The following is a 12819-nucleotide window of genomic DNA, read 5'->3' on the forward strand; positions in this document are numbered from 1 at the left end:
TTTCAGCGGCCTCCTGCCTGAGGATCAAAAACAACGTCATGTAGGTGGGCCATATTTTAGCCGTAGGGTTTAACAAGAAACAAGACGCTTGGTGGGGGGTTACGTGGGATGCTAAATGTGAAGGTTGGTTTCAAATGTCAGTGATCCCTGAAGCCAACTGAAAGTCACAAGAGACGTTATAAAACGCTGAGGAAGGTGTTATGAGAACTTTTCTTTGCGACTTCAGGCGTTTTAATGGGACTAGGGACTAGCCAATCAGATCTTCAAAAAACTTGACCTGTACCTAAAATCCCATAGCACACGTGGCGTGCATTTCAATCAACAAAGCCAGATAAATTAAGGGTATTATATATGGGTGCTTTCGATTAGGAAATCCGGATTTAGATCTTAAAATCTGGATTTTCGGAATTCCAATCGAACACAAAATCTGAAAACGGATTTTGTCGCTGTACGGTAAGAACTGGAAATGAAGGCAAGTGGTGTCATATATTCGCTATCATCGATGTTCTATCGCGCCTGATCGGCAAAATCGATTTCAAGGAATTCGGACATTTTTGATAAATTTAGTATTTACAATGATTTTTTAGAGTAAGTTTTTAACTTTGTAGTAAACCGTGTATTTTATTTAGTTCTCTAGAGTTTGCAAAATTTTAAACGAAGCATAAATTGTACTGATAACTAAAAAATCTATTTCAAAGGAGGCTTAGGTTGCTAGCTCTTAGAGCAGACGAAGATATTTTTTTCTGTGAATCCAGTCGTGTGAGCTTGCGATTACCTTTCGCGCGAAAAAAAGACATGTATATCTTAAGTCCTTCACCAAGAGCTTTGTAACAGGCATGTGGCTAATTTCCATATCTGACTATGATGAAAATAACAATCAACCGAATTTTAAACGTCGTCTGCCTCAGGCATCCCGCGTAATAAAAAGCATTCTTTACCACAATTCGGCTTATCTTCAGTACACTTTTGCTGCAAGCCTATCGACCTTTCCTTACCCCAAATCGTGCCAGCGTCTGCTCCTCAAGGGACCGACAGGGCTGTTTTTAGTAATGGGATTACGCGTAAGTAGAAATCCTGGGCAATGTCGTCAAGATACGACGCTCTGGCACCGCGTCAAGAGGTACTGCTAACGGGTTGGGCACAATGTTTGTTTGCTGCAGAGTACTGACGTTACAACATTTACCATTTCACAAACCTGAGACGTTTTTCATTCATTTTTGTTGTCATGTGATCTAACCGTCTTTGTCTCTTGTATAATTTCGACGCATTCTGATTGGCCAATACGTATCACTCACAATATTCCTTGTCCAATCAACACATCCCCGTGGAAGGCCGCTTGCTAAGTCAAAGCAAAATTCCCCAAAATGTGATCAGTTCTCAAAAATTCAGGCAGCTTCAACGGGATTCGAATCCATGACCTCTGCGTTGCCGGTGCAATGCTGGTGCAATGCTGATGCAATGCTGGTGCAATGCTCTACCAACTGCGCTATGGAGCCACTCAGTTGGGAGAAGGTCAATTTGTGGGGCTCATTTGTTCCCGTGCTCTCGCACCAATCCTGACAATTTTAAGCAATTGTCTCTTATAGAAAAGTGTCCAGAGTGGTTTTCAATTGAGTGTCGAAAGTAATTAGCGAATTGCTTTGGTTCTGCATTACTTCACTCAGTGATTGGTTCCGAGTTCTCGCGCCACTTTTTCAACCAATCAGAAGTGAAACCAAAACAAATCGTGGCTCGCGGGTGCACATTTTCCCGCGCTTTGTGTAATTACTTCGAGTTTTGGTTGGTTTACTGGACTGTTTCCGTCGTTTTTGATTGGCCAAAGTAATTACTTTGGCTTTGGTTTTACGACACTCAATTGAAAATCGCTCTATAGGAGACAATTGCTCATCCGAATAGGGGTGAGTATCACTTCTCTCCTTCGTTTGAACCCGCACTTCAAATATTCATTTATTTCATTCAATGTTCAACTTTAGTACACACCCTTCTCACAAAACAGGGAACGAGTCGACGACGCGGTTTTCCCTTTCGTTGACAAGCGATGACATTTTAACAACACTAGGAAGACAATTTTATATCATAGATTCAAAAGAGCGAGTTTCAATCGAGTGTCGCAAAACCAAAACCAAAGTAATTACTTTGACCAATCAAAAAGGACGGAGGCAATCCGATAAACCAATCAAAACTCGAAGTAATTACGCGTAGCCGACACAAAGCGCGGGAAAATGTGCACGCGCGAGCCACGATTGGTTTTGGTCTTCTGATTGAAAAAGTGGCGCGAGAACTTTGAACCAATCACTGAGTGAAGTAATCATAAACCAAAGCAATTCGCTAAGCTTTCGACACTGAATTGAAAACCGATCTATATATAATAATGAAGAATTAGACGCGAACCATTAGATACGCACAGCAAACGTCAATATATTACTGCCTCACTGGGCTGCTCAGTTAAAATCATCCTTTACTTAAACATTCTTGATAAGATTTCATAAATAAGGTTTTCGAACTATAAAACTAACCTCAACTTCACCCTAATGCTAATCCCGAATATCCCATCTAGTTTTTAACGGAGTGATTTCTCAACCTGGCCTTGTATTAATTTTTACTACTGTGGAACTAATTAATATATTTGATAGGCTTGGTATGATTTAATTTAATTTAATTTAATTTAATTACAGCTCTTAGTACGCATTTTGCTACGCCTCAAAGCGTGTACACTACATGATACATAATACAAAAACAAAGGCTAATAACAAAAAAAAAAGAGAAGGTAATGATAATAATAAAGATATGTATATATAACTAGAATAATGTGAATTAATGATGGGAAATATATGTATATAATAATATAATCTGTAAAGTATTAAGACTCAAGGATCAGTCAAACGCTTCTTTGAAAAGATATGTCTTAACTAGAGATATGAATTGTTTGACAGTTTCAGCATATTTTATCGAATGTGGTAGATTATTCCAAAGCTTAGGCGCAGCAATTGAAAATGCTCTATCACCGTATGTAGTTGTGAATGACTTAGGAACTATTAATAGCCTTTTGGTCGCAGAGCGCAAAGCGCGCTTCGGTTTATAAGATTCAAGTAAACTACTTAAATACGATGGTGCATAGCCATGTTAGATATCTAACAATGGAAGTACTAACAGGGTGTCAAGCAGATCTAGAGTAAGGGAGAAAACAATTTGAAAAAAAAAGGAATCTTCTTTTACAAAAACAAAGGAAGTTTTTCGAAAAAATATGAAGAAAACCGGATGTTCTATCAGGCTGTCAACAAAAATAAGACCCCCCCAGAGAATCTGAAATCTTTCAACGTGCACTGTTCTCACTCTTAAGACTGAAAAAGTTTGTTTGAATAAATCTCGGTGAAAAGTCAGCGTGAGACAGACTTCCTTGCAAGAATTTTTTAAAATTAATTATGAACCCGTAATGCAACGTTTCAGTCACAGACATTGCCTCCTTTTCCGGTTAAAAAATCAACTCAGTTGACGCCATAGTTTAGATTGTTCATGTTAAGTTGGGAGAACCTCACCTCAACATATTGAGGAGAATTTGTTGTTCCAAACAGTACTGTATTTTTGTTCGGTATTAGAGCTGTCTCTCGAGCAAAAGTTGTCACAAGCCTCTAAAGGTGTTTGTTTTAGAATAAGGCGACGTTTCTACTAAAGATTATGCTAATTTCTGACCCACCTCTATTAAGCGGCCACAAGCCGTTACCCCGAGGGTGGCTGCTTAATAGAGGTTTCACTGTAGTTAAGTCAATTATGCCTCGGTCTGTGAACCTTCCAAAACAAATAGAGCATTAAAACTATCGACCAAGTCTTTGCAGGGCTTAATAGAAATGCTAGCGTGCCGTAAGTGTAAAGCAAATTGTAACAAGAGGACATCTGCCAAAGTAAGGCTGCAAAAAACACAAAATGTCCCAGACTCGTCTGCAAGAAGCCAAGCAAGTTGTCGATGAGGGTTGAGTTCAGAACATTCCTGGCGTGCGATTTCTGGATAGAAACTCGATTGTTGATCTCCACAAAATATGCCAGGTACAATGTCACGGGTAAGTTTAACAGGGCCAGCTGTTAAAGCAGATTAAAATAACATTAATCAATTGTAAGTACCACTGATTTCATAATTCACTGGCAAAGAGCGAGTTTCAATTGAGTGTCGTAAAACCAAAACCAAAGTAATTACTTTGGACAATCACAAAGGACGGAGACAATCCGGTAAACCAATCAAAACTCGAAGTAATTACACGTAGCCGACACAAAGCGCGGGAAAATGTGCACGCGCGAGCCACGATTGGTTTTGGTTTCACTTCTGATTGGTTGAAAAAGTGGCGCGAGAACTTTGAACCAATCACTGAGTGAAGTAATCATAAACCAAAGTATCTCATTACTTTCGACACTCAATTGAAAACCGTTCTAATTCACTGGCATAGTATGTCCAAACTGGAAATTATGACTAGTTTCTGTTCTATGCTCACGTTGTTACCAAAACCTTGAATTTGGTTTATTTCGCGTTGTTGTTTTGCAGAGTATGACAACGAAATGTACTAAAACGCGTGCCGCACGTGCAGCACAATTTGTTTTCCAGACGAAAACGCCACAAAACAATGATATCATTGGTTAAAAGAGCATAAATAATCGTTCTGCACGTGCGGCACGGATTTTAGCTCATATTTTTGCGGTTCTCTGCGTGACGACGACGTGAAATCACTAAATTTTAGGTTTTGACGACAACGTGAGCAAGCAACAGAGAATCTTTCATTCTCTATTTTCAGTCTGCAACCGCTCGTACCAATTCATTTTTAGGATACTTTGCACACATTGTACGACGTGAACGAGATGGAATGTAATCGCGAAAGACTTTTATTAGAGCAAAGTTCTATTTTGAGGTGACGTTTTCGTCGACGTTGCCGTCGTAGATCTTAAGGTCCCTATTAGGGAGTTTAAGAAACCACGACGGCTACGGGGACGAAAACGTCACTTCAAAATATACGTTTGAGCTATTCTAAGTATTTCGGGATTATTCAATCTTGTTTATATTATACAATATGTGCGAAGTGTCCTATAACTGGATTGGTACGGACGGATTTGAAGTAAAGAGCGAGACTGAAAGATTCACTGTACTTTGTCCACGTTGTCGTCAAAACATCAAATTTGGTAATTTCACGTAGTAGTTTTGACGAGTGAGGGAGAGAAATGTTCAAAAATGCGTGCCGCACGTGCAGCACGATCATTTTGGTTTTTTCAACCAATAATATTACTGCTTTTTGGTGTTGTCGTTGCCGCAGCCGTTGTCGTTTCTTAAACTCCCTATTAGAGAGATTAAGCATGACGTTTACGGCCAACAGCAAACGGGAAACGGCAGGCTCCTGCTTGTCATAAAAGCTTGAAAACTATCTCATTTTAACTTGTCTCGTTTCTTTGAGAAGTTGCTTGATATATGGAGCTAACAGGACAGAAATGAGCTAATATCAAGCAGGGTTCTTCCATCTTTGGCAAAACCCTAATTTCACTCCGACGTTTGCCGTTTGGCGTAAACGTCATGCTTAATCTCTCTATTAGGGAGCTTAAGATTTTACGACGGCGACGGCAACAACAACACCGCAAAACAATGATATCATTGGTTAAAAGAGCATAAATAATCGTGCTGCACGTGCAGCACGGATTTTAGGACAGACTCTTGCGGTCCTTTGCATAAGGACGACGTGAAATTACCAAATTTGAGGTTTTGACGACAACGTGAGTAAGCAACAAAGAATCTTTTATTCTCTATTTTCACATTATAACTGCTCGTACCAATTTATTTTTGGGATACTTCCCCCAAATTGTAACAAGTGAACGAGATGGAATAACCGCGAAAGAATTATGATAAAGCAAAGTGATATTTCCAGGTGACGTTTTCGTTTAAGTCACCGCCGTAGATCTTAAGGTCCCTATTTTTGAATCCCCAACTTTTTCTTTCCGGATACGCCTTCCGTCCACGCATATCCAGCGGATTCGCTGGCGAATACGGGACTTTTTGACTACGTTCTCCAGAGTGGATATTTTTTAATCCGCTATGAATCCGGAACCGTGTCGACGCTAAACCCGGAATTTTTTTTTTATCCGGATGACGTAACAAGATCGAGCCCAGTTCCTTACAGTGAAATCAATCCTCAAGATGGCTGCCGAGGGCAATATTATTTCTTTATAGCGCATGCTCTGTTACCTCTGTTTCCTTGAGGAGTCCAGAGTACGCTAAAGACTTGTTTCCATATCTCAAAGTGCCTTTGGACGTGAGGCGCCTGAGAATGAAGTTAAATCACCGGAATCGGAATGCTAACAGTTACGCCTAAATATTGTTTTAGGCCTAATTAGGCCTAAGGTAGCATTTCTAAGAAGGGGTTTGGGCCATTTTCAACAGTTACATTATAACCTCAGTCTGCATTTTACACTGACCGATTCCAGTGATTTAATTTCATTCCCATGCACCTCACGTCGAAGGGCACTTCGAGATATGGAAACAAGTCTTTACCCCAGAGTACTTGAGTGAATCCGGATACGTTTCGGATACGTGTGGACGGGAAAAATTCGATTTGAATAAGCTTCGTGTGGATGGGAATATTTTTGAATCCGGAAAGAAAAAGATATCCGGATACGTGGGGACGGAGCCTTAATCAACCAATTTTCTTCTTTCTTTTTGTGGCGTTGCCGATGCCTCTTTTTATGAACCGGCTTGTGCCGGATTCGAGAATGCCTACAGTTTTTCTTATCGAGTCGAACACACGCATATTTTGTAGACGTTTTACTTCTTGGATCTTGCATTTGACCGGGCAAATCTTTCTAAATGGGATCCAAATTTCAAGAGGAGTGATTACCTTTCGGTTTTATTGAAACTCATTCCCAGGCCACCTCGATTTTCTTCAACAACTTACCTGCATCAGTCCGTAGTAATAAGACAGAGACCCTGGAATCCAGTGCTGTTTCAAATATATTCCATGAACAAATAACATGCCAATGTGACCGCGCATTATTTCTCCAATGAACCAAGGACCTGCAAAGTGGTCAGAACCAAACGATTTTAGAGGAAGCTCTACTTTGCAGCATAAAATTGCAGATAATATTATTTTTGATTTGGGATGGTCACTGAAATACGACTTCTCACTCATACCTATAGCAGTGTAAACACCAAACAAGAACAAGGGATAGAAAAGACCATCAGTAAGGGAAAGAAGCAACAGACGATTCCACCATCTGCCGAAAACACCACAGAAAAATCCACCTGCAGAGAGATTAAAACAAAAGGATCAAATGCAACGATTGCGTGCAGGAAAACGCTCATAACAACCAGGGTTATGGCGGTAAATGACCGACTGGAGTACGAACTTGAGGTATATACTTCATACTACAATCTTGGACAAAAAGGTTTGAGAATAATAAAAACAGGGGTTACTTTACACACTACGCCTTCAATATCGGACCCTAGCAGCCATCCCCCTCCCCGCAACAACCAATGTTGACAAGCCTACGTTCGACATGCTTTGTTTCGTCTAGCAACATTGATCAGAGATAGGGGTGGGGTGGGGGGATTTGTGAACGAAAAAAGAGAGCTTGTTTTTCATACTTGTGATTGTAATTATTCCAAAAGAAGACTTTTCGCATAATATAGGAAGGTTCAAGTTTTATTTAACTGCGCGAGCTCTGTGCAATGATAAACAAGGCTATTGAGTATGATGGAATCACGCATAAGAGTCACATATTGGAACTGTGCATTTTTTCAGGTTTTCTTGCAACTTCTTAAGATGCTTTACACTGCGATGATATTCCTAACTTCCCTCAAAAAAATTGAATTAGATAAGAGTGCTGTTGTGGCATAAATGGCTCCCCAGCACAGTCACAAATGAGTGTATTTTTAGAATACCCCTTTCCGCGAAAATCAGTCATCATATCCCTGAAAATACATGGCAGAAGCAGTTAAGCGTGACATGGCTTCTTCTGATTGGTTAAACTTGACGGCCCTTTGTTTGTTTCGCGCGCAAATTGTTCTAAAAATAAATGCATTTGTGACTGTGCTAGGGCAAGACCGCTTTCATGTCATGTTCATTCCGCGGCGCAGTTCAAATATATGAACTTTCGTATATTCTAAACTTGAAAAGGGTATATACAAAAAAAAAAAAACTTATTTCTTCCCATTCCTTCAATTGTATTTCAATGTAAAATAAATGTCTATGATGAAGTGAACTTAGCTATTAAGCTTAGTTCATAGGAACCCCACTTTTAATCTGAAAGAAACAATTTAAGTTTAACAGAAACATAATTATTAAGAACCCCGACTCGAAGCAGGTAACCAGTTGGCTATTTACGGAACAACCGCAAACGAATCCAAACCAGAGACCAGAACGGGATTTGAAGCAGGCGCAACCGCATGCAATCCCAACGACCTGACAACTGGACCACACCGAGTCCTCCTTTGTCTCGGCCATAACGAATGTGATGAATGTAATTTCATTTTGCTTCTACCTTGACGAGTGAGAGGATGACAGCGCCTCATGAATCCGAGTCCAAGTACAATGGTGACAAAGAAAACAAAGAAGAGAACACGACCCTGCGGCAGAACGCGAAAAAAAAAAAAAAAGAAGTGAAATTCGCTGACTTCACTAGACGTACTGCTAAAGGGTTTGAATAAAGACAATAGGGATAACCTCTGGTATCCTTCCCTTTGATTGAAGTGAATGAATAAAATTAGGTATGATTGGGATTCGTTCATCCATCTGGGTGTCCTGATCAAGTGAAAATCGACAGAATGTGACAAATTATTAGACGCTAAGAAAATACCAGGGCGTCTTTGTCGTTTCTAACAATTAATAATTCTCCGCATTTACTTTGCAGTCGGGGACTGCTCCAAAACGCTGAACGACCAAAAACATGAAAGGCGCCTCTGTTATCTGGACACGAAGTTACCCATGATAAGACTGACATTTTTCATTACACGAAAAATTTTTGCTTTCGCAGTCTGTGTCGTGTTCAACGAAATCATTTTGTAACACAAAAAAACCAAACAACCAAATTTCACTTTCCAGAGAAATCCGCCGCAACCTTCTCCACAAACCAAAATCAGTGGTAATTTGTTTGCACGCGTTTAACATTATAGACTCTGTGTTCTAATTAATTTATTTTATGGCCCGAATGTTTTAGATCGGACATTGTGATTAATACGTACCAGGGTAAAAAAGTCAGTCAGCAAGAGAAATGCTGGAATAAGATCAAGAGTTGGACGAGATCCATCTAATGAGAAGAGCTGAGTCCTCACTGAGGTGCGTCCAGCTGCATCCTGTGTGATAAAAATGCATGTCATGTAAAATGCACCGACAGTGAGTCAGACTTGTCTCATAAACAACAAAAGTTTGTTTGAAGAAGAAGGAGGAATCCTGTAAAAACGAACTGGCGTCAATAATTCAAAAATACTTGCTGAAATAATGTACTCATCTCTCTAAGTTTCTGTCTCTTCAAATACTGATGTGTTGCTAAGTGGCAAACGCGAGAATGAGCCCTTAGATTCTTTGCAAAACTATAAATTTTATAGCAAAGGTCCCCAGATTATTGAGAGAGAAAACTCTCGGAGAGAGAGCTATAATGATTACGATATTCAATTCCAATTTTCAGCGTTGGTTCAACTTGTGACAAAAAAAGAATGGTAACGTTTCATTCAGTGATGAGCCATACTTGGACATTAACGCTTATTGAATGAATTCCTGTGGAGAAATCGTCTGGATTCCATTGACAAACAAACAAAGGTCCATCCACATGAGTGGCAATATTGGTCAGAGGGTAGCCATCTATCTCAACAGTCGCAGATGTTATAGGAACAGGAGAGAAAACTAGGAACCTATAATTCCAATAAGAAAATTTCAGGTATGTTAGTCATACGGATTACCGCAGTGGTGTGTGTTACCCTTCGTAAATAAAGTTGACTAGATCATTATTTAAATAAAAACTTGTTTTCATCTGACCTAAAAGTTAGAAAAGATGTTGAAAAAGTTGGTAAAATTTAACTAAATTTTCGGCAACCAACTGCTGCCTTCCTCAGAGTTCAACTAAAATGTTTTTAGGTTGACGCTTTGTTCGAAATCATTTGCCGCCTCAGTGCTGACATAAATGGCATATACCCCCTGGGAAATGCTGCCTTTGATTGGCCGCGTTCGGTGCAAGCGTGGAGTGAAAGGATTCCAGAAACAAGAGCTTTTGTTTTTTTTTTTTTAACTCCCGTTCCAAAATCCCGCCATAGCTTGGGTGAATGTCATGCCCTGTGGTTTTTTCAGCATGTTGTTTAATTAACGATTCAGTATTGGTGTTTGTCCCGGGTTTGTGCTCAGCTCCACGGGATTTCCACGGGATTGACCTTATTTATACCTGTATGCAAACACTGACGGCCCAAATAAGATAGATCATTATTATTATTATGATCATTATCAGTTGAGTAGATGCGGATGCCAACCATCTGCCCTTATCCCCAAAAATAATGTACTTATTGGGCTAAAGGTTTTGTGCTGCTTACGTACACCATTCTTCGAAAATAAAGCTTTGTATCACCCAAGAATTGAGTAGATTGTTAACATACCGTAAATGATAATACCCTAAAAACTGAACAACTTGGGTAAAACGCTGTCCGTTCTAATACTCTTTGTTTGTCCCTCCAAAATTTTGCATAAGCAAATTGTTTTTATTTTTTCTTGGAACTTATAATGGTTCCAAGAGAAACTGAAAACAATGCTTATACAAAACTTTGGAGGGGCAAAGAAAGAGTATTGTGGTATTTTTGATATTGGCTAATGGTAAACTGTAGCCCTTCCAATCTTTTTCGTCAAAAACAAAATCAGCCCCTGCTTCCAATTCCTATCCGCCACCACACCCATCCATTCCACTTACCTGATATGGGTTGATTTCATCATTCGTCCAAGCGGCTCGTGTGGTGGCATGATGTAATGTGCATCCTTTGGGTTTGTGATCAGTACGACGGGCCATGTGTTCAGACGCACATCCACAAAAGAGAAGATATCGTGATCGATGGCCAGTACTCGGTAACTGAAACAAACAATAATGAGCAATTTTACATTTTTGTGTTTAGTAAGCTGTCAAGTTAGAATGTTTAGAAGAATGTTTATTGTAGAATTTCATTATATATAGTACAGTGCTTGTTTAATGAGCACTGCTCGCAGTTAGCAAAAGCTAGTCAAGGCGATCAGTGGTTGCACTTGAATAAAAGAGAGAACAAGTAGAGAAAGCTACAGTATTCAGTTGTGTTTTACAATCAATACATTATAGGACGAATAGTTATACAAATAACTACGTGCTACTATGAATTTTTATCCCTTGAATTTTTAGGTTTATCTCATAGAATACCAGGAAAGATTAAAAACGCTGCTTACCGTTTGGAAATATCTGCATTGGTCCCGGAGATATTTGAGTTTGAAAAATGTGTAAAATATGCAAATGAGAGGACTGATGATGTCATTCACTCAACCCAACATAACATCAACTATATAAATAGAACTATCTCAATCAATTTGCAACAGAGACTATTGAAACTTGGTAGGCTAATAGTTCTACAGGCAACACACTTATGGCTATAAAGAAATTGGTTCCCATGGCAACTCACTCTTTTCCAGTCCCCTCCAACCTGATTTCAATATTTTTGGTGATTTTAAGCTAGAAAAACATTTAACAAGGCCACAAACTTGACCTAACACATATACCGGTATATGCTTGCAAGATCATGTAGACGAGGCACCATTGGCAAATATCAAAATAGAATGCCAAAGGTGGCCTGCAAAGCCTTTAATATCATGGAAATATGGAACTCAGTATGTTCCATTGTAACAAAACTGGCAGACTCGTTTCATGGAGCACATCTACTAGAATCTTACTACAAAGAATCAAGCATTTCTGATACAATTCGGCTGATATCTTTCTTCATCATATTTGATCAAAATTTGGTTGTGTATGACATCATCACTTGGCTTATTTGCAAATTTTAAAGAAAACTTGAATATCTCTGGAGCAAAAGGAGATATTTGAAAATGGTAAACAGCATTCTTCTTCTTGTACAGACTACATGTTATATGTCCTAAAATGGCTTCATAGGAAAGATGTGAATTTTGTCATAGTAGCCCTTTAAGGTGGCTGGAATCAGTTTCACCACTTTGCAAGAGACCTTCTTATTAGGTGGGTTATAACTACTATACTGTATCTTGTAACAGCAATGTTATGGTACCATATGAAACAACAATCATAGCCTAACAAAATATGCCTACTACATTGTATTGTGACGTCATGGGCTACCACGGAAACAAGAAAGCTCTTCAAAAACACCCTATGTTTTGTCTTTACTTGCTTACCGTATATCTCAAATATGAACACGGTGACCCCTACTTTTTATTGTAGAATACTAATTAGCAGCCTAGGATAGAGCTATCAGCAAAGGTTTAAAAAATTCCTGGGAACCAATTCAGAGCTACCTTAATTTTTTCAAAAATCGTGGACAGATGCCACAATTATGAACGTACTGTAGCTAATTTGTCTATACAAAAAGAGACATACTTCCTTGTGTCAAGCCAGTCACCAAGTTCAAGTTCCAAATGACCATCAGCATGAACTGCATGCATTTTGGGAACAACTTCAGCTAGCGTGTGAAGATGACCACACAAATAGACAGCCCCCGCTCTAAAATCATTTTTTCATCGATTAAAATTAATGTAATATTAATGAACATAATATTAGAGTACTTAATAATTTAATAATAATAATAATAATAATAATAATAATAATAATAATAATTAT

At 39.0% G+C, this 12819-nt stretch overlaps 1 protein-coding gene across 1 annotated transcript in view; it reads right to left on the bottom strand.

The window, feature by feature from the left end:
* Nucleotides 1-2397: 2397 nt before the first annotated feature.
* The window catches only part of LOC138026522 (transmembrane protein 62-like), a 20880-nt gene continuing 10458 nt past the window's right edge, over nucleotides 2398-12819 (bottom strand). The window contains exons 7-14 of the mRNA XM_068873903.1: nucleotides 12580-12702; nucleotides 10909-11064; nucleotides 9706-9868; nucleotides 9203-9313; nucleotides 8503-8587; nucleotides 7154-7264; nucleotides 6918-7036; nucleotides 2398-4074 (exon numbers count right to left, since the gene is read on the bottom strand). Of these exons, the coding sequence (XP_068730004.1) occupies nucleotides 3763-4074; nucleotides 6918-7036; nucleotides 7154-7264; nucleotides 8503-8587; nucleotides 9203-9313; nucleotides 9706-9868; nucleotides 10909-11064; nucleotides 12580-12702 (1180 nt within the window). The 3' untranslated portion in view covers nucleotides 2398-3762. The remainder of the gene's footprint in view (nucleotides 4075-6917; nucleotides 7037-7153; nucleotides 7265-8502; nucleotides 8588-9202; nucleotides 9314-9705; nucleotides 9869-10908; nucleotides 11065-12579; nucleotides 12703-12819) is intronic.

The sequence above is a fragment of the Montipora capricornis genome, chromosome 12, assembly GCF_036669925.1.
Source record: "Montipora capricornis isolate CH-2021 chromosome 12, ASM3666992v2, whole genome shotgun sequence".
NCBI lineage: Eukaryota > Metazoa > Cnidaria > Anthozoa > Scleractinia > Acroporidae > Montipora > Montipora capricornis.